We start from the raw sequence: 26,641 nt of genomic DNA, 5'->3' as shown, positions 1-26,641 counted from the left end.
TGACTGGAGATAAAAATATAGATGAATATACCCCTATAGTCTTATTAAATGCAATACCTGAGTCCTATGGTGATGTTAAGGCAGCAATAAAATATGGTCGTGATAATGTAAGTTTAGAAACAGTAATTAGTGGATTAAAATCAAAAGAAATGGACTTAAAAACAAATGCTTCTAGCTCTAGTAATAATGAAGTAAACTTTGTAAGGGGAAGAGCTAAGTCTAGAAGTAATGATAATAATAATAAAAATCACAAATTTAGAAGACACAGTAAAAGCCGTAGCAGAAGTAGGGGTAGAAGTCCATCTAGGAATAAGTACCATAATAATAAAAGAACAGATGATAAAAACACTAAAAAGGATTATAAATGTTATAACTATGGAGGAAGAGGACACCTCATAAAAGACTGTAAGAAGCCAAAGAAAAATTCTCAAGATGATTCTGCAAATGTTTCTGAAGAGACAACAGATGAAGTATATATGACATCTGATGTGAATTTTGTTAATTCCTTGAATAAATATGAATGGCTAGTAGATTCTGGATGCACTTTTCACATGACCCCTTTTAGAGAAATTTTGACAAACTTTAAATCTGAAAAATGTGGATCTGTTTCAATGGCTAATCAAAAGCTTTGTGATGTTCTTGGTTTCGGTGATGTGTGTCTCACTTTTGAAAATGGTTCAAAAATAACCCTGAAAAATGTTAGGTATGTATCTGACCTTGCCCACAACTTGTTGTCTTGTTCTGCCCTAGAAGAAGAAGGGCTTGAAGGGAAATGGGGTAAGGGGGTTATGAAAATATCTAAGGGTTCCTTAACCATTTTCAAAGCCGAGAAAAAGAGAAACTTGTATTTGTGCACTGTGAAATATGATTCTTTTTCTGAAAATGTTTCTTCGGAAAATAAGTCTGAATTATGGCACAAAAGATTAGGGCACATCAGTTTTAAAGGACTAGAAATATTGCATAAAAATGGTTTTTTGAATGAAAAGCCTACTGCTTTAAACTTTTGTGATTACTGCACTCTAGGAAAGCAACACAAAGTGCATTTTCCCTCTTCCACATACCCAACTCCCACTTCTTCAAATTGCATTCTAGACTATGTACATGCAGATGTCTGAGGACCTGCAAATATTGAAACTCATGGTGGAAACAAATATTTTCTTTCTATAATTGACAATTTCTCTCGAAAAGTTTTTGTATTTCTTATGAAACAAAAATCAGATGTTTTTGAGAAATTTCAAACCTGGAAATATCTTGTTGAAAACCAAACTGGTTACAAGCTTAAAGCCTCAAGAACGGATAATGGACTTGAGTTTTGTAATAAGCAATTTACTGAACTTTGTGAAAAATTTGGTATAAAAAGACACAAAACCACTCCTTATACACCACAGCAAAATGGGGTAGCAGAACGCATGAATAGAACTCTACTAAATAAAGTAAGATGCTTATTAATTAGTTCAGGATTACCAAAGACCTTTTGGGGAGAAGCACTTTTAACTGCAGCTTACTTAATTAATCGTTCTCCTTCTGTGCCTTTATTTGGAAATATTCCTGAAAAATTATGGTCAAAAACAGATGTTGATTTTTCTTCTCTTCGCATTTTTGGATGTTCTGCCTTTTGTCATGTTAATGGTGATAAATTAGACCCTAGATCCCAAAAATGTGTCTTTATTGGTTATCCACCTGGTGTTAAGGGATATAGACTTTGGTTAAGAAGTCAACCTGGTTTTAGAGTAGTTATTAGTAGGGATGTCGTATTTAACGAATCTGAAATGCCATGTTTACAAACTTCCTCTAAAAACTCTAATAACTATAATATTGAGACCACCTTTAATAAGGTGGGACCAAATTCTGAGGATAACCAACAAGGGGTAGAAGATAGAGAAGGAAATCAAGATGGCAATAACGAAATAGAAAATGAAAATTCAGAAAATACCTATCAACTTGTTAGAGATAGGGAACCTAGGGCACGTAGACTCCCTACTAGGCTTAGAGACTACCACTTAGCTTTGAATACTGAAAATCTTGAACCAAATTCTTATGAAGAAGCTATTGAAAGTCAATATTCAAAAGAATGGTTATCTGTCATGCATGATGAATTAAAAGCTTTAAAAGCAAACAAAACCTGGATTTTGGTTCCTAAACCTAAGGGTGCTTCCATAATAGATTGTAAATGGGTTTTCAAAATCAAAGAAGAAAATAATACTAAATGATTTAAGGCATGATTAGTAGCCAAAGGTTTTACACAAAAAGAAGGCATTGATTACACTGAAATTTTTTCTCCTGTAGTTAAATTTACCACTGTTCGTGTAATGCTTGCTTTAGTTGCTCATTATGATTGGGAACTTAAACAAATGGATGTGAAAACTGCCTTCTTGCATGGAAACCTAGATGAACAGATATATATGTCTCAACCCTATGGCTTTGTTGATAAGAAAAACCCAAATCTTGTGTGTTTGCTTCAAAAATCTTTATATGGCCTTAAACAATCTCCAAGATAATGGAATAAAAAGTTTGATCAATTTATGCACTCACTTGATTTTAAGAACAGTGCTTATGATCCTTGTTTATATTTTAAGTATGAAAATAATGTGCCTTTATTCCTTGTTTTGTATGTGGATGATATGCTTATTGCTAGCCCCAGTCTTAGCATGATTGAAAATTTGCAGGAAAATCTGTGCAAGAATTTTGAAATGAAAAATCTAGGGAATGCTAAGAAAATACTTGGCATGAATATTGAAAGAAATAGAGCTAAGTCAACCATTTTCTTAAACTAAACCTCTTATATTCAAAATATTCTTGCAAAATTTTCTATGGAAAAATCCAAACCATCTTCAGTACCACTTGCTGCACATTTTCAGTTGAGTAAGGAACAATGTCCTAAGACTGATTCTGAAAAAGATAAAATGAAAAACATTCCCTATTCAAATGCTATAGGATCAGTTATGTATTTAATGGTTAGCACTAGGCCTGACATTGCATATGCTGTAAGTTGTCTTAGTAAATACATGTCAAACCCCGGAACCTCCCATTGGGATGCTTTAAAATGGCTTTTGAGATATTTAAATGGTACCAAAAATCTTCGAATAACTTTCTCAAAAAGATCAGATGATATTAGAGTTGTTGGATATGTAGATTCAAACTATGCTAATGATAGGGATAACAGAAAATCTACCACTTCTTATATTTTTACCTTTTACGGTGCTTGTGTAAGTTGGAAATCCCAACTTCAAAATATTGTAGCTCTTTCAACTACAGAAGCAGAATATATAGCCATGACTGAAACAATAAAGGAAGCAATATGGCTTAAAGGCTTAATTTCTGAAATAGGTTTTATGAAAAATAAACCTCTTGTCTTTTCTGATAGTCAGTCTGGGATACAACTGTGTAAGAATCCTATTTTTCATTACAGAACAAAACACATAGATGTACGGTATCATTTCATTAGAGATGTTGTAAACAAAGACTTAATTAGTCTTGAGAAAATTAAGTCTGAGGAAAATCCTGCTGACATGGGAACAAAATGTTTACCAATAGAAAAATTTGATAGCTGTCTTAGAATCTTGAATTTATAAACTGTGTTGTACTAATTTTTCTGTTCTTGCAGGGACCTAGTAAAAGGCAATGATGAAAGCCATAACTTTTCGATCCCCCTTCTTGGTTTGGACCAAGGTGGAAAATGTTAATAAAATTGGCCCAAACCAATTGGTCGGACCCAACTCTTGGATGGCTTTCTCACTCCAGCCCATGGACCACACAACCCGGTTACCCAGCCCACTTGAGGTTTGACCCGTCTGACCCTTGACCCGCATACTTAAAGTCTCCCTCTCTCTCAATCCCTAAAAACCCTATTCCCTTATCCCCACTTCCGCCGTCTGCATTCTTTCTCTCCCCTTCCCAAGTGACCCCTTGGGTCTCTCACTCTCTCCTGGAATTCTCTGATAACTCTTCTCCTCCTCTAATGGCTGTTACCAACCGTTCAACACGAAGCCCCTTTAAATGGCTGATAATGAACGGTTCAAGGTACCGAACCATTCTCTGACTAATCTCCCTCGTCTCTCTTCTTCTTCTGTAAATTCGAGAAACACTTCATGCTCTTAAGCTGAAGTCACAAGGTTAAATAATAGCCTCTGTGGCAAGCCTCTGTGGCATTCTTGTAAAAGCCTTTGTGGCCGTGACCTGTGTGGTTCTGTTGGTGGCTTGTGTAGCCAAAGCCTTAGTGGCTGTTGTGAGAAATTGCAACCGTGTTTGGGTTGTGGCTCTTTGGCCTGTGTGTCAAAGGGATCTGGCTTCCTGAGCCTTATTTTGTTTGCGGTATCTGTAAGCTTCATTGTATTGTCCGCAGGTTTATTTTGTATTGTTATTTCTGCTATTAGGGTGTTTGTAATTTAAGTAGTAAAAGCCTGTAATTTATTTTATACCTGCTGTAATTGATTCTTGCCGGAGACCGATCCATACCTTTCAATAGTCTCCCAATACTCTTCAAAGTTTAGGTGCCTGTCGAATTCCAGTGGAAGCCCATCAGAGAATGTCGTGTAGGGTATGTTGAGGCCAGTTCCGTGCCGCGAAAAATAAATCGAAATTAGCAGCAGGCAGATTCTGGGCTTTGGACATGAAGTGATGAATGAATTCAGTTTGGACAAAACGTGATTGTGAAGCCTCTTGAAGCCAGTCTGATTGACAGACTGATCATGGGAGTAACATGGCCTTGATAAGGGTAGGGGATCACAATTGCATGTGGCTTTGTGTGTGCCATTTGAGTCTGGAGAAGTTCGAATATGCGTAAATGACGACCCCCTCTTGCCTTGGACTGTTTTTGAAATAATTGATAGATTAAATAATCTCAAGTAAACTAATGTTCTGATAGCTACTCTTTGAAACCGAGGGAGGCAAAAGAAAAACATTTAAGTAGGATTAAATACTAAAATTTTTATTTTAAATAATATTTATAAAAGTTACATACATAGTGCGTGTATAAATTACTAGCTTTATTATTAAGTGAGAGTATTATTTTAGTCAATTTTTGTATTCAATATTTAGTTTATTTTATTATTTATTATCTAACTCCCCACTCTCCCCTCATCTTTTGGTGGTTAATGTTTTGAAATATATTTTGCATCTTTTCTTCTTCTAATACAACAAATGGTTTGCTTCATTAAACTATTAAATTACATTCAACACTTTTTCTAATAATACCAAACATCGAAACTCGAAATTATCTTTAATTTGGTTAAGTTAGTTTTGAAGAGCAGAGGAGGATGGTCTTGGAATATGTTCCAGTAATGTCACCTTGTGCAGTTACGTGAGAAGAGTTGGCTTGGGTGGTTAGGTGAGAAGAACAAGTCCATCAACTTGCCTTGGGCGTTTAGTTTACTAAAGTTGATCTTCTTTTGATGTAAACTTGTTATTAGTTAAATTAAGTAAATGAAGCTGTTGGATATTACTTGTCACCAACTTTGTATGATTTGCAAATCTCTTGATCTAAGTCATTGACTCAATCTCTTTTGGAATTTGCCATTTCAAAAACTAGCAATGGCTAATCTGTTGCTAAGTTCCATTGCAAAATTCGGTCAACTTTTGAGGGCCACACTTCCGTCGCAAGTTGTTGCAAAAGTCTGAGAATTTTTTTTAATTTTGCAATGGAGCACGGATTTTTAATTATATCCGTTGCAAGTATTTTGCAATGAAAATTGCAGCAGACAAAAGTCCTAATTTAATAATTTTTTCTTGCAACGGAATATAGTCGTTGCAATTTTTATGATTTTTTTTAAAGCAGAATATAGTTGTCGCATTTTTTATGAAATTCTTTTGCAACGGATTTTGCTGTTGAATTATGAGTTCAATACATCCTATTTAGCATAAAATATCTTGAAGTTACTTTTAATTTTTTCCCACTAAATTTGCAACGGAGTTTAAGCTCCGTGGCAAAAGTGCTGCAAAATCTGCTGAAAACGATTAATAAAAGAATACTTCCATCTTACTATATTCTTAAATTTGTATCCGTTCATCACCTCTTCTAACTACTCTTTCCTTTTGCTCTACTTATATTTTTACTCTTCTTTTAGCTATTAAACTATTACTGATCACGCCGGTGAAACAAGTCACATATCTTGGAGGTTTAGCTAGCAAACATTATAGTAAGTACAAAAATTTTTGCTAGTACATTTATATATAGTCATTGATTTATCCTCATGGCCAATATGGCAAATACAATTAATTACGCATTTAAATATCAAATGATGTTGTTCTATTCAAGTGTAGGTAGATTGATCCTATCAAATAAGTGAAGATTCACCCAAAGTATCATGTAAACCCAAAAGAGATAATTTCACTTTACATACCAAAATTATTCATTTTCTTAAATTTTAGTACTCTAGGTTTCTAAGTTATCAGACTTGATACCCAAAATTTTTAATTGTCATCCGTTTGAGTACCCTCTGTTGAGTTGACTGTTAAAAGGTCAATCCAATTTTGGGGAGAGATTAGGCTGGAACTTATTTATGTAAGGGCATGTTTGGCTGCCATTATATTCAACATACAAAAAGGTTATGTCTTGATTCATTTCGATTTCAAGTTCATAATTATAAACAAATACCAATTTCACTCAAGAAAAGCTTTTTTCCTTTTCTCTTTTTGCATGGCTACAACACTAATGTTGTCATACTCTATTTATCGAAGGTTTATGTTATTTTTCATATTATTTTTTTTAATCAATGATTTTTTTTGGATATTTTCGTAATTAGTGAATTAGAAGTTATAATAAATTTATCATTGATATTGTGACCTAGAAAAAAAAATTCTATTTACAGTTTATCTCAACTAAATGAAAATAAATGCCTTTGAAAATGAATTCTTATAATATTAACGGGAAGAAAATATCGATTATAAATCTATTCTTACAATATATTATTATTGAAGCAAATAAAAATTAATATTTTTCTTCTTTCATGATAAAAGTATGGGTAAATTATGTTTTTTTGTCCCTCTATATTGCCACTTATTCCTTTTTTTTATTCTTAATGTTCATGTGTCATGATTACCATCCTTAATGTACACAAATTCTTACAAATTTGGAACAAATTAACAAAAAATTATAAACATTTGAATTGGTATTTTCATAATTATTTGAATTAGAATTCTTTTAATTATTCCAATGTGTTGTCTAGTCTGACAAATTATTTTTCGATATTGAATACTCATATTATAGCTCATCATGAGATTTTCAATTATAGTAATCTTCTATAAAGCCTTTTCTAAGGATGTTGTATTTACCATTCTTACATTTACAACATGGACAATGAATTTCTTTTTATCCAAAAAATTATGCTGTGTTTTTGCCCAATTTATAAACACAATCACTCCGTCTTGCAATTTTTTTCTAACACCAATATCATGGGGTACATTCTTCTCATACATCCACTTTCTCAACTCTCTCAATATTTTTATTCTAAACCAACAAATATATATACATATAATAAAAACTCTAGACGTGTGACTTGTTGTACCGACTTGATCACATACAGTTAAATTGCACATAGAAGATCAAAATTCTAGTAGAGTAAAAAAAAATAGTAGTAAGAATATGTGAAAGCGAATAAGAAAACAAGAATGAAGAAAGATGTAAGTATTCTTTTATTACCTTTTAGCAGCGAATTTTACCATGGACCTCATGTCCGTTGCAAAATTTGAGGTAAATGTGTCTAAAAAATGAATGCTTCCAACTAGCTTGTATGGATTGCAATGAATCAAACATCCATTGCAAAAATAATGACAAATTTATAGGCAACATTGCCACGGATTTGCTTCTGAGGCAAAATTCAATGCAACACTCAACTCTTTCTATTTGCAACGGAAAAAATACAAAAAATTTGTGGCAAAATTAATTGCTATATTATTTTAAAAATTATGTAACTTGAAGATCATTACAAATGTCGTTGCAAAAAATTTAATTAAATTACAATGACTTTTTTCCGATGCAATATTCATTGCAAATTATTAGCAACCGATATAATTTGAAAATCCATTTCAAATGGTGTCACGGATATTTCTTTTGCACAAATCGTTGCAAATTTGCAATGGATGTGTTCCATGGCAATATTTGCCGTGACTTTTGAAACGAAAGTGTATCATCCAAATGTTGATCAATCTTTGCAATCGGATGTCCGTTGTAAAGTTTTATTATGGTTTTGCAACAAATATCCAAATAATTTTTATTTTAATTTAATTATTATTGGGATTTTATCCCCAAAGTGATGAGCCCTAAAAACTATTATAGAGATAATATTGTGTTTTCAAACCCTTATACAACAATTTCAGAAATCGATTACAAAATAAATATACAATGAAAAACCAATGAAAAACTAGCAATGGACAATCTGTTGCTATGTTTCATTGCAAAATTCAGTCAACTTTAGAGCGGCACACTTCATCGCAAGTTGTTGCAAAAGTGGAGGAAAAAATTTTCTGCAGACTAACCAATTGTCACAAATTTGTAATGCATTTAATAGTAGTTTTGGAACGGACAACCACTCTTGCTACATAGCTATTTCAATTTTATTTTGGTAGACTCAAAACCCGTGGCAATATTGTGGGAGGTTTTATTTCGGAACGTATTTTGAAACAACATCCTATTTTGTAACAGGTTTGTAACAGTTTACCCGTCCCAAAACTATTTAACTTCTTATAAACGATGTGATGTCGTCATCTGCACAAATCCATTAAAATATTCGTTATGATTTGTGACAGACTGTTACCATCACAAAAAAATTCCTTCTAAATCCCAAGTTTCTCAGTAGTACATTTTTTTTGCTAATTTTGGGAACACATAAAATCTTTCTTATAGCATAACATACACCCAAAGACAAACCTGCAGGATAATAGATATTATTACAAAGAGGGGAGAAATCTTAGCATAGCATACACTCAGGGATAAACCTCGATAATAGACCTTATTCCCAAGAGGGGAGAGATCTTATAGTTAGTGAAACCAGCATCAGAAAAGAGTTTTGCCCATTCTTTTTGGTTTCTTTCTTTTCCACCAACTACAGTCATCATTAACATGTCGAAGAGGAGTTGAGTTTCCACTGATTTATGGTCGGAATTTTGGTCATCGACTACCATCTCAATGATCACCACCTTTCCTCCTTTCTCATTACTCTTTATTGCTTCTTTGCATCTCTTCAGGATCTCTACACATTCCTCGTCGCTCCAATCATGCAATATCCACTATATATCAACATATATGAATGTTTTAGTGAACATATGTATATCATATAATAGTACGTATTCGTTTCACCAAATACCTATTATATAATATTCTATCCAAAATATTTTAATTTTTTTTACATAAATAATAATGCAATTGACACAGTCCTCCATTTTAGAAAATTCATTCAAAAAGATGAATGCTATAATTAATCAAGCGGTAGGTTTAATCTATGTGCATTTGTCATTTTATTAAGAAAATTATGTCATTGCCCTCATATTTATTTATTCCATTTAAGTGTCCCACCAGTGTGAAGGGTGGTTTCTGGAAGGAAAAGGAAAACGAAAAAATCATGACAATTAAAAATATGTAGGACCAAAATTTTACTCTAGAAACATAAATGAAAAAAATGTTGGAATGAATGAGTCAATAGCCCCAATTTAAAATATCACGTGAGATGCACCTACATTTTTTAGGTGAAAAGGGTGATCTCCAGTAAAAAGGAACTAGAATTATGGGGAAAAATAATATAGGACCAAAATATTAGTCTAAAAAATTAAAGGACGAAAACACTAAATGATCTAAGTAGAGACCAAAAATGCATTTAAGTCTAAAAAGAAAAGGGTAAATTGGACAACCCCTGTGATTAGACCAAATTACACAAACAATCCCTGCTCTTAATATATTACAAGTATACTTTTAAGGGATGTTAGTGCAACGTATCTAGGGAGTATTGTGTAAAGTTTGACCATTGAATAAGGGGATTTATTTATAATTATAACTACAATCATATGAAATATACTCACCCATATCATATTTTGAGAAGGTGCAAAATACTTTTCATTGAAGAGACGTTTAACTAACACCCGCTCCTTGCGCGATATTTCTTGAGCTTTTGTTATAAAATGAAATTTGTACCTCTAGTGATAAATTGTTGAATTATATATACTAATGTGTCCGGCGCACTCAAAGGAATGTGCATAATTAAATTAAAATTTTGAAAATGAATTTATATTTTTAAAAAAATATTTTAGTTTAAAAAATTAAAAATACTAATCTTTTTTTTAAAAAAAAGTTATAAAAAGTTAAATGGAAGTTAAGAAGAATGAGTAGTTTGGGGTTCAAAGTGATTTGGGGATTTTAGAAGAGTGGGAGAGTGGAAGTTAATAAATTAATTAATTAAATTAAATATTAAAAAATATATAGATTAGCAGATCTAAGAAAAAAACAAATGAGATACGAAATTGGTGCTCTAACTTAATAATAAAGTATAAGTTAACAGTCCAAATTTAATAAATACATCTACCGTTTATGTTTTCTTGTTCGACTTAAATGAATGGTTTAGATTTTAGCAGTATATATACGCACATATATAAATTTTATATATAGACTTTATACTTGTACTTAAAAATTATTTACACAAATGTAATTCATATATAATATATATAAATATGTTCGTATACTTTCTACGTGATATACAAAATGAGCAAAAAATTCTCTATGTGAAAAAAAAAAATAACAAATTACCTCATGCCTTTTTCAAAACATTAGGGATATTTTCACATATCGAACATTTGATGTTTCGATATGAAGGTTTTTTTCTTTTTTCTTTTTATGAACTGAAATATGAAATATAATATCAATTTATTGTAAAAAAGCATGATTAAAATTGAAGACTTTCTTAACTTTGGGAGTAAATGTAGATTTTTGCCCTCTTTTTCAACCAAACTTACGCATGGATACATACCTTGAGTAGTACTGCATCTGCTGGAGGAATGTACTCAAACATATCTCCCTCAACGTACTTCAAGTTCCTTGTCCCCTCTAATCCTGCAACGATAGGTGCAAGATCAAGCACCGTACAATGAATTTCTGGAAACGCCTCGGCTATGGCCTTGGCCAAAGTTCCAGTGCCTCCCCCCACGTCCACAAGAGAACCCAAACCCTCAAACACTTGCCTACAATCTCTGGCAATCACGTCGGCCACCATTGGGGTATCATTTCCCATACCTTGATCAAATAAATGCCCAAACCTTGGATTCTGTTCTTTCTGCTCCCAAAGTGACATTCCATGAGTGGTATGAAATGCTGTGCGGTCCTCGATATTTCGGAACCATCCACTCAAATGCTGCCATGGCTCACATAGGACTGAATCAAGTTGGGACAGTAAGAACGCCTTCATGCTCATGGGGTGGTCTTCCATCAAAAGACGTGAAGCAGGCGTAAGCCAATAACCCTGCTCGTCGGATGAATCGACTTTTTCCAATACGAAAAAGCCTGAGTGCACGACGGTCCGCATGAGACGGCGCACGTGGTCGGCTTTGGCTCTATCTACGCCAGGTAGAGCTTCCATCAGTTCAGTGAGAGTCATGGGGCGGCCATGCTTGTTGATGATCCCCGGGATGCCGAGCTCAGTTACGCATTTTAGTGACATAGAGTTTATGTAACTGAACACCTGATTCCAAATGCGAGCTTCAGCTTCAAGTAGCTCAGAGGATGGCTCTTGCTTAATCGTTCCCATATCTCTCTTAATCAATCTATGAATATTGATTAAGTGTGGAAAGCTGAGTCTAAATCGTACAAGTGGTGGGCTAATTATGAGGAATCGCAAAGTATTTTAATTCAGCTGGTCAATGTTTTGCAAAATTATGAAATATTTTATGGGGGAGAGTTGATGAGTAGCTAACGCACGCCATGATGAGTAGCTAAACATCCATATTATATAAAAATAAATAAATAAATACTTCTTACGATTACTTACACCACCATACTAATTTTTAAAATTATCAAAAATACTCTTATTTATTTTCAATCATCCCTATTTAAATTCTTCTTTTTATTTGTATGATCTATACTATCTATCTATGCTAATATGGAAATTTGACTCCCACCAATTTTTTTTGGTGTTGATAATATGTCTAAATTAGTTTTATTTTATTTATTTTTTTAAAATTTGATGTGTTAGTCTATATATCTTATTTTTATTTATAACGCTTTTTAAAATATAAATAATTATTTATTATATACAACAAATACTAAGTGACATAACAACTAATATAAAAAAATGTCTACATGTTTTTTAATTCGGCCGGCCACTTCACGTTTGAATAAAGAATTTAAATTATGTCCTCCCTCTATAACAACGCCCAATTATATGGTGTATTGCGGCTAAAATATTTTTTTAGTCTCATAAAATAAAGATATAATTTTTTTTAGTACTACAATTATGACATGTATTATTTTTAATCCTATAGAACTCATAATCACGCATTTTTAATTTCAAACAGTCATGTGCATTATAATTTTGAGATTAAAAAGACGTTTGTTTAAGACTAAAAAACATTACAATTTTGGAATCCCAAAATCACATTTTTTTTGGACTTAAAAGGTGTGATTTTAAATTTTATGAGAATAAAAACATCACCTGCCATTGTTGTGGTACAAAAAGAAATTATCCTTATTTTATAGGATTAAAAAAATATTTTGTCCGATGTCCTCTTTATAGGGGCCTTTTGTTAGAGCCAGTACATAGCCACGTGTCAAACTAGCTATTGTTGGATGATCTTGTAATCAATGGCTGCTATTTTGGGTTAATGGATGGGTTGGGTTGAATGCAACCCAATCAGAAAAAAGATGTTAATCCCTATCACATTATATTTTTTTCTTGATTTTTAAGGGTATATTAGTCTTTTTTGGGGATTTAAGCTGTTTAACCGCCATCAAAATTATACAGCTACTCCGAGAGAGGTGAACTAATAAGTTGTTGATAGAACGAGACTGTGTATAAATGGCATACGCCATATTTTAATCGCCCACATGCTATTGAATTGATTCTCCAATTCACCCGTTTTAATGATTGATTCCCTTTTAATCATCTATTGAATTTTTTATGTTAAAATTTTATATTGTATTTATATGATTATATGTATGTAAATAAGTTACTATTCGCTACAATATTAATATTTATGATTAAAAATTATGATAAATAAAATATTATTAACCATAATTAGATAAGATCGATATGAAAAAATTATTTGCCATAACTAAGAGTCATGGTAAAAATATTTACTATGGCTTTCAACAATGGCAAATGTTTTAGCCACCCTTGCAAAAATTATGGTTAATAACTGTTGCATAGTCGTGATTAATGACTATTTGCTACGACTATTTATCATTAACTATAATAATTAAAGTATAATTAGATGTTATATTTCTTGTAGTGATTACACATAATATATACAATGGTTTGTTCTCGTCTTGAAAATTTTGTGAACCCATAATAGTCACTACAAAAAATACAATAGTTAATCATGGTTAATTGCCATGGTCAAAAATAAAATAATAGTGTGCAAGTAGTCATTGACCACGACCATGCAACAATTATTGATCATGATACCTGCGAAGGTTGTTAAAACATTTGCCATGACTTTTATTTCTACAATAGCTTTAGTAATGACAAATAACTATTTTTTAATAGAAAATCTATGTTTTTGCATTGATTTAATTTAACTATGGTCAGTAAAAATTATTTACCATATTTTAATTCATAGCTATTAAAATTATAAATAATAATTATTATATTTTGATAGTGATTCTAATATCCCTTCATCGTTTCCTTTCAAAATTACAATTACTTACAGGAGTAATTAAATAATACAAAAATGGCTTGCTCCATTAAAATATTAAATTAAGTTCTGTTAAAGTATAACATCGAGTTTTCAAGTTTCATTAACATGGGAGCCATCTCTAGAATCTAGATGTCTCACAGTCGATTATAGGTTATGTCACACTTGGCATGGGAGCCACCTCTTTAATTTGTAGGACAAATTGCTATATGAACAGGAGCCACCTCTAAAATTCTATTACCTGATCATACTAGAACATGCGTTATGTCACACTATGACGAGGACATTGCATTTTGGAGGGATGATTATGATACCCCACCAACATGGTTATTAACTAATAAGATAAGCAATATATAAGTATTGATAAAAAATTTCAAATGTACCCACTGGATATCTCTTTTCAATGAGTTATTTAAACTTGAATTTCGAGATAAACTAGATGAATTTGAAATAATTCTGAAGTCCAACTGGCTCATAAACCTGAAACGTGACACCTTGTGTAGTTACATGAGATGAAGAAGGACTCTATCAATGATGCCTTGGCTGGTTAGGTGAGAATAAGTACATTAGTATTTAGATGTCAAGCCAATTTAATTGATCGATTTATTATGAGTTGTGAAAGCACAAGAATAGTTCACGAGCTTACTTGTCTGCAACATAGAATCTTATGAACAACTTTTGCAGAAATTCACATTCCACTTTTTAAGCAAGAGGAATAGAAAAGGTCAGCTACTTATTTGTTCACAATAAGATAAAGAAAGATAAAACACTAAAAAGTTTCATGGAAAGATTTAATAATGAGACGTTGGAGGTGCAAGCTGTTCGAATATACATGACGGTGAGCATTTTGATACACGGGTTAAAGAAGGGCCCCTTTGTATCAGCATTAGCAAGGGATCCGCCTGTAGATGTGGAGCAATTGATGGGAATGGCTCAAAAGTATATTGATGAGGAGGAGATGAATGCCATAAAAGACGGGGAATGGCAAAGTAGCCAAGATAGGGGTCAAGGTCGAGATCACATGAGAGACGATAGGGATAAGCGTTCGAGGTTGGATAAAGGAAGGAAGCTACAACTATCAACTAAAATATCACAAGTACACGCCATTTACCATGACCAAGGCGAACACTTTAATGATGGTAAAAAAATCTGATGTATTGAAGTAGCGTAGACACACAAGGTTTACACCTGCCAAGAAGTATTCCAACAAATACTGCAAGTTCCACAGCAAAAAGGGCCTTGATACTGAGGATTGCTATCAATTAAAAGACGAGATTGAAATGTTGGTGGACAAGGGTATTTCAAGGATCAAATACTCCGAGATCGAAAGACGGAGAGAGATGAGATAGAAAGGAGTAGATCAAGGAGTAGAGAGGGGTCGAATCGAGAACGAGAGGAAAAAAGAGATCTAGGAATTAGAGATAATGCACCTATGAAAGGTGTTATACATACTATAGTAAGAGGACGAGTAGTTGGGCTCTAAGAGAACAAGGAAGAGGCATGAACGAGATGCTAGGTCGAAGGGAAGAGGGGAGTTCATGATGAATGTGGAATCAGAGGAAGAAATTGTTTTAGGAAGCAAGGGCATGAGCACTGGGGTGGGATACATGTAATGTTAGAAAGATTGTTTTTTGTGTTAATTTGGGGAATACATGTCCGTAGAGTATTTCCTAACATATCTAATTGTTTGGAAAAATTATAATTTTAGTCCTGTAACTTAAGGGGTAGTATTTTTAATTCTGTACGAATTGATTTTCGCAATTTATTCCTATAATTTTATAATTTTGGCAATTTTAGTTCTTTTTCGACCAATTTGGCCTGAAGTTGCAATTTACTTATAATTTTAGTCATGCAAATAAACTCATGCAGGACAAAAAATGCGAACTCCCTAAGTTATAGGACTAAAAATACCAATGCCTCCTAAATTACAGCACTAAAAGTGCAATTTAATTGAGTCATCTGCACATCATATGTAATTTTTCGGCCAAATTGGCCCAAAAAGGATGGAAATTATCAAATTTTTAAAATTACAAGACTATATTGTGGAAATCTATTCGTACAGGCAAAAGTACCACGCCCATAGTAATAAGACTAAAATTGAATTTTTTTCCCAATTATTTACACAACATATATTGCAATAATCAAGTCGTAGTAAACGAAATAACGTATAAGAAAACAGGCTTCTACCAGTCCTTACTAATAGCAGTTTTTTGCATAACATACAATTAAGGATAAACTTCGATAATAGACCTTAATCCCAAAATTGGAGAAATCTTATAATTAGTGAAGCCAGCATCAGAAAAGAGTTTTGCCCATTCTATTTCTTTTCGTTCTCTTCCTCTAAGTATAGTCATCATCAACATGTCAATGAAGAGTTGAGTTTCAACAGATTTATGGTCGGCGTTTTGGTCGTCTAGTACCATCTCAATGATGACTACCTTTCCTCTTTTGCCATTACTCGTTATTGCTGCTTTGCATTTCTTCAGGATCCCAACACATTCCTCGTCGCTCCAATCATGCAGTATCCACTGTGAAACATTAATGTTTTAGTCACATATGTATATTGTATAATAGTATTCGTTTCACAAACTTTTTCATTTAATTAGCCAAAGTAATATGCTTGTTCCTTTATCTTAATTTCTGTTACTGTACTTAAAATAGTGGCTTAGAGCTTTCAATAATCCAGATCATGGCTACAAAAATTCTCATCAAGAAAGTAGAACAACTTTGTCACCTATACGGCAGGTGTTGAAATATAGGCCAAGGACATGAATAATATACATATGGGTTGTACAGAGGGTTACGCACAAAAAACCATCTCGTGCAACATCAATTCAACAACTAATTCCCCCAGTGTTAAAAAGAGGGAAAAATACAAGCAATCCCGTTTAACACCCGCTTGGTGCGCGACCTCCTGAGTTTTGTTTGTAAAATGATATTTGTAGCCCTAGTTATAAATCTTTGGATCTTATTTAATATGGGATAAATATTTTTTTAGTTTTATAAAATAAGGGTAGAATTTTTTTTGATACCACAACTATGGCAGGTAATATTATTAGTCCCATAGAAAGTCAAACTCACACCTTTTTAATCCCAAAAGAATATGATTTTAGGACTTCTTAGTCCCAAAATCAGAATGAGTTTTTACTCCAAGAACACAATGCACATGACTTTTTCGAACTAAAAATACATGATTATGAGTTTTATGGGACTAAAAGCGACACCTTTCATAGTTATGGAACCAAAATAAATTCTACCTTTATTTTATGAAACTTAAAAAAGTATTTTGCGCTATTTAATATATATATCAAACCTCCAGCTTTAATAAATAAATCTACTGTCTACCTTTTCTTGTTTGACTTAAATGAATGGATCAGATTTTAGCAGTGTATATACACATATATAAATTTATATATGAGTATTATACTTGTACTAAAAAAATATTTATACAAAGATAATTTATATATATATATATAATATGCATATATATATAATATGCATATATGGCCAGGGGGAAATCCGGAAAGAGGAAGGAGAGAAAAAATATTGTTTTATTATTTTATTTATATTTTCTTAGTATATGTATATATACTATATATATACAATTATCAATAAATTTTCTATTAATATAAAAATAAAAAATTAAAAAAATAAATATGGTGCATAAATCAAGAATATAATTAAAATAAAATGTGTAGGTTTTTCTATTTTTTGTGTTATATTTATCAATAATATATATACTGATAAATGAAAATTAATATCATTGTATTAAAAGGAACATGACATGTATTGACCAGCCACTACAAAAATGCAATTATGGTTTTTCATAGTTAATAACAAAATAGTAATTTACTAGTTATTGACCACAGTCATGTAACGGTTATTGGTCGTGGTATCTATGAGGGTGGCTAAAACATTTGCCACGATTTTACTTTTTTTTGGTGGAAAACCTATACACTATGTTTGTTTTCATTTTCAAGTTATCTCCGGGACAAGTTAAAACATACCCAATATTTGACATCATTCAGAAACACTTTATTTATGTGTTTTTAACTGTTTTAGCATAAATATATACACATATATATACATAAATATATATAAAAAAAGACATAATTTGATAATAAATAGTAATTTTTGTCTCCCAAAACACAACATTAAACATATAATATTTATTTTAAATTATGTCCAAAAATAAATCCAAACATACATACAATCTCTAACATACACTTATTTATCTTTGTTTTTCTCTCAATATCTCCATAAAACACAACAAAACACTCAAAAAATGAATCCAAACACTATATATATTTTTACATCGATGTCACTTGAACGCAATCAAGAAAAAATATTTACCATGATCTTTAGTTCATAACTATTAAAATTATAGTCAGTCATTTTTTTTTCTAGCGAGTGATTTGTGCGAAATAATATATCACTATTGCTTACCATATAAAATTTGGTTCATTCATCTATATAAAGAAAAACTCAACCCATGTTAAAGGGGTATTTTGCACCTTTTCCAAATTGTCAGGAACCTACTCCTAAATTGCAAATTTATGAAGGATTTTTGTGTTTTTATAAAGTTTGAAATATGAAATCTAATATCAATTTATAGTAGAAGATCCAACCTAGTAAAATAGCATGATTAAAATTGCAGACGTTCTTAATTAACTTTGGGAGTAAATCAGTAAATGTTCGCCTTCTTTCTTGCACAAATATGTGGAGGCGATGGATACAAAAAAAGGTAGGTCATGGAGGAATATGTGCATTTTTGAAGCATATATGCATACCTTGAGTACAACTGCATCTGCTGGAGGAATGTACTCAAACATATCTCCCTCAACGTACTCCAAGTTCCTTGTCCCCTGTAATCCAGCAATAACAGGTGCAAGCTCAAGCACCAAACAATGAATTTGTGGGAACGCCTCTGCTATGGCCTTGGCCAAAGTTCCGGTGCCTCCGCCAACGTCTACGATAGAATCCAAACCCTCAAACACTTGCCTACAATCTCTGGTAATCGCGTCGGCCACCATTGGAGTATCACATGCCATGCCTTGGTCAAACAAATGGCTGAACCTTGGGTTCCGCTCTTTCTGCTCCCAAATCGAGGTCCCATTATTAGCAGTATGAAACGCTGTATGATACTCAGTATTCTGGAACCATCTACTTAAATGCTGCCACGGCTCAGTTAGGATCGGATCTAGTTGGGAAAGTACGTAGGCCTTCATGCTCATGGTATGGTCTCCAATCAAAAGGCGTGAAGCAGGTGTAAGAGAATAGGCCTCCTTATTACATGAATCGATCTTTTCCAATACAAAGAAGCCCGAGTGAACGAGGATCCGCATGAGACGGTACACACAGTCCGCTTTGGGTTTGTCGGCACCAGGGAGAGCATCCACCAGTTCAGTGAGAGTCATGGGGCGGCCATGCTTGTGGATGATGTCGGGGATGCCTAGCTCAGTTGCGCATTTTAGTGACATAGAGTTTATGTAACTGAACACCTGGTTCCAAATGTGAGCTTGAGCTTCAAGTAGCTCAGAGGATCGCTCTTGCTTAATCATTTCCATATCGTTCTTGATCAATCTATTTCGAGGGTACTCTGTTTAGCTTTAAAGATCCTAAGTTGAAATAAATGGGTGCCTCGAGATGGATAATTACAGAACTTATTTATAGAACTAATTTATCCAACTTATAAAGTTGAAATTTATTGAGACAAAACATGTTGTAATAAGAATATTCCAAACACAAGCTAAAGTTCAAAAGAAAAATGGACATAAACAACACATTATTTGCAAATCAAAGGTTGCCAACCTTATTAAATTGAATAATTGCAAAATTTATATTTGAGCGAGTACCTAATCAGTTGACCTTATTTCATACATATGAAATATCCGTTGCATACGATTATTATATTCGCTCGTGGAATGAACATTTTGAACATATATACATAGAATACTAACAATTGCAATATTAAAATTTTAATAAGGATAACATTATTGTTTGATTACGATAAAGTATTAGTAATAAGATTCATATGGGTGTATATAATATTAGGGAAATGAATAAATAACATAAAATACAAATTTAAATATAATTGTATATAAAATTAGGTTGATTACACTCAGACTTCCTCTAGAAACAATAAATTACATTTTTACTCAAATATGAAATAACACTTATACCTATCTGAAAATTCTCGATTTACAAAACTGACGATGTAAGCAAACGGAAATATATAAATTTTTAATTTTGTCCCTCTAGCATTCCTTTGTATATTTGTTATACTTATAAAGGAATAAATGTAACATATATATAGAGCGAGAAGTTAAAATCATTATATTTTTTCTCTATAAGTATAAAATTATTACATGAAAATATTAAATGAGGTAAAATTAAAAATTTATGCAAATTATTTTGCTAACATCAGCATTTTTTTGTCCAAATCCTAACCAAAGAAGGTCGGTAAGACGAGTGAACTTTGGAGGGATGTAAGTGTAATTTCAATTTTTTTTTTAAAAATAAGTATATCTTAGCCCCCAAGGCAATCTTGACGAATATGCTCCGGGACAGAAAATGTGTTTCATCCAACAAGTTTGACACCAAGCTTGCTCCTTGATTGTCTGAGGCTTGAATCCTCAACGATTCCTGATCAGCCAGTGCCTTCCTTTTCTTGCTCGTCTGGCATCGTGGGGCTTGTCGGTGCATTGTCTTTGTATTTTATCTGTGTGATTATGTAATTCTACAAAAAAAATGGCGTAAGTGATCAGAGACCGTCAAGAGATGGCTTTGATACCATGTGAATATGTGGCTTTGTTGAGCACAACCATGGACTCTTTCTTGTTTCTTGAAGAAGCACAGTACACTGAGCATATAATCTAATAAAAGAAGAGAAAGGTTTCTTGTTATTTCGACCTTTTAAATAGAACCCAGATGCTAATGGTTAATCAACAAATTTACTATTCACCTGTAAACTAACTAATTGCTAAGCTAACTACTCTGGAAGTGTTGCAACTTATAAAAATGCACTAGCATTTCTGTTTACTAATAAAAACCTGCTTGCCAAAGTACAAGAAGAAACGCACTTGCACTAATAAAAGTGCTAAGATCAGAAAACACGTTCAGTGAGCCAGAGCCTTCAGCTGGCTGCTGTACTTCTATTGGTTCCTCCCAGCTTCTGCAGCTCTAATTAAATGCATATCAATGATTATTATACCCTAAATTTATAGAGGAGTAAAGCTATTTTATGCATTTTGATTGATTATTACATAATTTATTTTAGTGGAATATCATTATTTTTATAGCTTTTGTATTGATTACATATCTAGATATGGACTTGAGAAAGAAACTATGAACAAAAGACCCTCAATATACTTAATTATATTCTAGAGGATTTTAGAAATATTTTTTTGCTGAAAAGATCATTTTTGACATCTAGTTGGTCCAAATGCTTTGGGCATAATTTTTTGGTTTTCTTTTCAGTTTTCACCAATATCCAAGATCCAAAAAAATGTATCTCCTAACTGGAAAAACACTAAATCATATATCAAACGAGGCTCTCGAACAATAAAAAAATACAAGCAACTTCTTGCAATATTGTAAATGAATAAATTATTATTTTATAAAAAAAATAGGAATTTTTGCTTTCGTATGTTCTTAAAAATGCAACAATTTACCCCCCTTGAAAAATTCCAGCAATTTATGTCCTTCAAGAATTTATTTGCGTAATTTAGTCTTATAATTTTGAAGTTTTGATAATTTTAGTGTTTTTTCTGTTGATTTGGCTGAAAAACTCATGTGACTTGTTGATGACCCAATTGAATTGCAATTTTACTATTATCAATCAATTCGTGTAGGACCAAATATCAACTTCTCTAAATTATAGGACTAATATTATATTTTTTTCCATCTCCATATATCTATATATAAAGAATACTAATCACTGATATTAAATCAAACAGACATGACAACTTGATAACAAAAATGTTGTTAACACTGGCTAGCAATGAGTCTTCAGAAATTGTGCAGGAAAATATCTTATGTTAACCACGAGAAAAATTATAATTTTAGTCCTGTATAAATTAATTTTTGTAATTTAGTCCTGTAATTTATAATTTTGGTAATTAATTTAACTGGAAATTGCAATTTACTTGCAATTTAGTCCTGTAAACAAATTCATACAGGAACAAAAATGCCAAATCTCTCAAATTATTGGACTAAAAATGTCAATGCCCCTGAAATTGTAAATTATCGGGTGATGTGCAAGTCACATGCAATATTTAAAAGATGAAAATTGTCAAAATTTTTAAGTTATAAAACTAAATTGCGAAAATCAATTTATACACGCCCAAAATTAAAACACTTAAATTACAAGACTAAAATTATATTTTGCCCGAACGCAAAAAGCATAACAGGAAAACCCAAAAAACTCCATAAGTCATAATAATGCAAAACCAGGACCACACGGGGAGCCTTTCACGGCAATATCTGCTAGTTGGATGTCGACAATCGCCGAGATGAGGTGAACTGCCACAGTCATGGCAAAACAATCTGCCGCATCTGCATCCACGTGTAGGTCAAAATATTAGTCATTGGAATATTAGACATTAAAAATATTGTTAGAATCACCTTATCTGCAATAATAATATAAAAAAAGAGAAATAGAATTTTTCGTCCCATATTTTAGAATTAATACATTGTTCGTCCAATTAGTATGAGATTCAATCGTCCCATAATTAGTTATAAAAATTCTCACTTTTAGTCCTTTTTTCATATTTTATTAGTATTTTGATGGGAAAAAAAGCACATAGCCCGTTAATTCTTTAGCCTTTTCAATAACGGCGACGTAATAGCTCCTTTTGTGTCAAAATAATAAAAGAATCTGACCAATCAACTAAAAATGAGATTTTTTTGGTAACATATGCGACGATTAATAAGAATATTGTGAAAATGCAATTTCCACTTAGGCTTTAATGATCTTATATATCAACCACAAGAATAAAATTCAATACAAAGTCCAAAATTTAAATAGATTAATATTGTTAGAAAAGTATAAATTCGCTCAGTTACTATAGTCTTCAGCACATAGCAACAATTTTTACTGCATCAAAGCAAAAATTCAAATCGGTTTTTTTTTTTTTTTTGTTGTAAAAATTAGTTCAAGAAAATTACATCGGAAACATTCAACAAAATATCATCCCTATAGAAGCGCGCAAAAGAAAACAAATAATCATAAAGCACAATAAACACATATAAAGTTATATATATACACCTACGTACATTTATAGTTGGAAAATAAATTAAATTACTTGAGCTCACTTCATGAAAGTTAACCAATAGTTCAGACATGATTTTCTCATAATAAGCTTTAAAATTCTGCTCAAACACGATTCAATATTAAAAAGAATAAAATATACTAGAAAATATTAAATTATTCGAACTTGAGTTGCATGCTATGAATTTATAAACTAAAACTCGTTCCACTTTGATTCAGTTATTCGATTTATTAATTAAATCAAGCTCAGAAACAATTTTTCAATTAAGTCGATAATAATTCAAACAAAATTAAAAGACAATGTGTTTGCCTTGGGTTGGTTCACTTACCTGCAGATAACGTCTCGACAGCCACTGATACGCTCGACGGGCTGGCCACAATCGGGGCACCTAGTCCACTTCATCCTCTCGAGGAGAAACCCGAATCGCCTCTCGTTGTAATCCCTAGCTTGATGGCTCTCGCTGCACCAATATCCAGCGTGCCACGGAACCCTACAAGCATAGCAGAAAGGCCTTTTGCATCCAGGGCACAGGCATCTCTTCACTGTTTCATTGCACTCATTGAGGACCACCTCCGAGCAATCCATATAAGGGCAATAGCACTTTTCCGAGCCTGAAACAACAGAACGGCAAAGGCAGTCGCACCATTGTGTGAAGAGCCGCGGTGGGATCTTTGCTCGGCAGTCGATAGGGTCCAGGATTTGGTGGCAGGTTAATTCGGGGCAGTTAATGGTGGATATAGTTTCCTCGAGCTTTGCCTGGATGTGTCTGGTTACGCAACTCATGCAGAAATTATGCACAAAATAGTTGTTCGTGTGCTCGAATTTCTGGCATGAGGGTTTGGATTCCAGGCAGATCTCACATGTGAAAGCAGAGGCCTGGATTTCTGATGATTCTTTCTCTTCATGGTTCCTCATGACGCAGTTATGCAAGAACCCTAGATCTTCGATTCCCTTTGTGAACTAATCAGACTAGCAAGATAGTGGAGGTAGAGACCAAGACAATTTACGGGATTTCCCTATATTAAGATTGATGCAAAGTTGTTAATCATAAAAATTGAATTTGTACGGCTATTATCATGATCAGACTCGAGAAACTTCGTATATAGAGACTTCTTGTACTGATTGGAGTCCAAGATTACTCGGACAAGGATTACAGGAATCCTTCTTAAACTAAAGTGCTTAATTAGCCATGGTAATTTTTTTTTTTTCAAAACAAAGTGCGTAATTAGGACAAAGAGTTTTTCTAATTGTTATAATCTTTATGTACAATTGCAGTTTTAGTCCCTCAAAATATACAGGGACTTATCATCACTTTTGATCCCATGGTTGTAGAAATAGTCAAATTTAGTCCCACGAGTTAACTTTTTGTTGCAAAATTAGCTAGTGCACGTGTTAAAAAATGGGAAAATAATAATTCTCCTATGATATGGGATGTATGCAAATTATTACTCTGTGAAAAAGTTATCAAATTGTCTCAACTTTTTTAAAATTAAGTAATTTACCTCTTTGACCCTGTTCGTGTATTACATGCCCCCTTATACTATGAAAGAATTTTAAGAAAACAATATTATTATTATTTTATATAAATATATAATATATTATTATAGAAAAATAAGGTATTATTTTATATATACATATATAAAATTATATAATGTATAATATTTATAATAATATATATCTATATTAATATAAAAATAAATCCCACCCCCCATCCCCTCCCCTGACCCGCTGCCTAGCCGCCCCACCCAACCCCACCCCACCCTCTCACCCCCACCGCCTCATCCGTCGAGCCTCCTTCGCCACCCATGGTCCCCATCCACCCAGCTCCCCCTCCCAAACCCCCCCCCCCCCAAATCCCCATTCCCCCCAATCCTGTCATCAGCACTTTCATTTTCTCCCTTCCATTGCAAGAAGTAGAAGATGGTTCATATTTGTGGAATAGAATCTATTGTTTAATATTGCTATAAAGATGTAAGTATTTTAGATTTTTTCGTACTTAGTTTTAGGTAATATTGTCATTTCCTAACATGTAATCATATTTAATTTGATCCTGAACTAAGCAAGAGGTGATGCAATCAAGTATCAGAAGATGTTCATGTAAGTAATTTTGATTCACTTTATTAACATAATATACTATTAATACTAAAATCAATTTGTTGGAGGACATAATTAGATTGCAAAGTCAAGCAATTAAGAGGCAAAGGTTCCAAGAATAAGGGTGAAGCCTTATAGAAGTGCCTTGGTCTGAAAATTAAATTGATGTGATCCTTGTCTATAAATTCATGATATCAACTATTAGAGTTTGTAGTCAAAGTGAATGTTTTAAGAGTAACTATGTTTTTCCACAAAGTACATCACAGAATAAAATCGATTTAAGCATAAGCTCTCTCAAGAAAATTTGCTTTCATTTGATAAAGTTGGGCTTTGAATAAGTTTCGTCTCAATATTATGGGACTCACCATATGACATTGTGTATCATTAAAACATGTCCAATCTCAGTACCATCTCCATATTCTGTTAGTTTGTTAAAATTGGCGCATGCATCTCATGTGCAACATGAAAATGAGCTATATTTTGTTCTATAACTTAAAAAAATGTGTAATTTTAGTACCATTTTTAAATAACGCTATACCAAAAAAGAAAATATTAATTAATAGAAAAAAAAACTTAAAAACAGTCATAAGCTTTTAATATTTTATAGATATAAATAAAAAACTTATGATGATACAGATAACGGAAAAAAAATTATTTTTGGTCCTTTAAGTTTGCCATCGATTAATATTAATCTTCTAACTTCCATACTTATCGATTTAAAGCCATTAATTTGCGGAAATGCGTATTGTCATCCTTTAGTGTACGAATTTGGCAATTGTGATCGGTAAATATCATGTGCAGGGCACATGCTATTTAATTTTGGAGATTTTAGTCTCATGTAGCATAATTCTATGACATGGCATTTGACTTGGACATTTTTTGAGGGAAAAATGTTAGTTTTTCCCTCTAAAGTTAATTCCCAACTAATAAAAAGGGGTGAATTAGATTTATTCCTCATTTTGCTTCCTTTGCTCCTTCTACCCGTCCCCCACAAGTCAGCCATGGAAGGACCATTTTTATGTTGTTGTGGGAAGAGAGCAATGGTAAGGACTTCTTGGACTAATAACGATCCAAAAAGGAGGTTCTATTCTTGCAAAAGATTACAAGGTAATTCTCTCAATTTTTCTTTTTTTGGTTTTCTTTCTTGGATTTGTTGCATATCTTTTCTGAATTTTTTTGCCTTTTTCGTGGGATTTTGTAGAGAGGGGTGTGGATATTTTGCTTGGAAAGATCCACTAATTTGTGCATGGGCAAAGATTGTGATCCCTGAATTGCTAGCAAAATATTCCTGATATGAAGCCAGGATTGAAGAATTGAAGAAAGTTGAAGAGGACTATGCTAAAATCAAAAGGATTTATAGAAAATGGAAATTTGCTGCTATATTTTTATTTGTTATTTTGTTGTTTATGTACTGTTTTGGAAAGGAAATGTTGATAGATTAGCATTGT

The 26,641-nt window shown here is 32.6% G+C and overlaps 2 protein-coding genes and 1 pseudogene across 2 annotated transcripts; all 3 read right to left on the bottom strand.

The window, feature by feature from the left end:
• Nucleotides 1-8,726: 8,726 nt before the first annotated feature.
• Nucleotides 8,727-11,899, bottom strand: LOC105171976 (putative O-methyltransferase 3). The gene is made up of 2 exons (XM_011093278.3): nucleotides 10,950-11,899; nucleotides 8,727-9,222 (listed from the first exon to the last, which is right to left on the bottom strand). The coding sequence occupies exons 1-2, from the start codon at nucleotides 11,721-11,723 to the stop codon at nucleotides 8,920-8,922; spliced, it is 1,077 nt and encodes a 358-aa protein (XP_011091580.1). The 5' UTR covers nucleotides 11,724-11,899; the 3' UTR covers nucleotides 8,727-8,919.
• Nucleotides 11,900-16,036: 4,137 nt separating this feature from the next.
• Nucleotides 16,037-19,394, bottom strand: LOC105172095 (trans-resveratrol di-O-methyltransferase pseudogene; annotated as a pseudogene).
• A 4,029-nt stretch (nucleotides 19,395-23,423) lies between these two features.
• On the bottom strand, nucleotides 23,424-24,091 carry LOC148786735 (E3 ubiquitin-protein ligase RSL1-like). Its single transcript, XM_088886248.1, has one exon. The coding sequence runs from the start codon at nucleotides 24,012-24,014 to the stop codon at nucleotides 23,424-23,426; it is 591 nt and encodes a 196-aa protein (XP_088742374.1). The 5' UTR covers nucleotides 24,015-24,091.
• Nucleotides 24,092-26,641: the final 2,550 nt, after the last annotated feature.

The sequence above is a fragment of the Sesamum indicum genome, linkage group LG10 (assembly GCF_026168435.1).
Source record: "Sesamum indicum cultivar Baizhima isolate 11 linkage group LG10, ASM2616843v1, whole genome shotgun sequence".
NCBI lineage: Eukaryota > Viridiplantae > Streptophyta > Magnoliopsida > Lamiales > Pedaliaceae > Sesamum > Sesamum indicum.
Note: the sequence above shows the minus strand (reverse complement) of the source record. Positions and strands in the feature narration are given on the sequence as shown.

Excerpts from the sequence above, each read along its gene's own strand:
- LOC105171976 (XM_011093278.3), bottom strand. The coding sequence starts at position 11,723 with ATGGGAACGATTAAGCAAGAGCCATCCTCTGAGCTACTTGAAGCTGAA. Across the intron at positions 9,223-10,949 it reads CAGATGCAGTACTACTCAAG|TGGATATTGCATGATTGGAG; the intron begins GTATGTATCCAT and ends GTTGATATATAG.
- LOC148786735 (XM_088886248.1), bottom strand. The coding sequence starts at position 24,014 with ATGAGGAACCATGAAGAGAAAGAATCATCAGAAATCCAGGCCTCTGCT.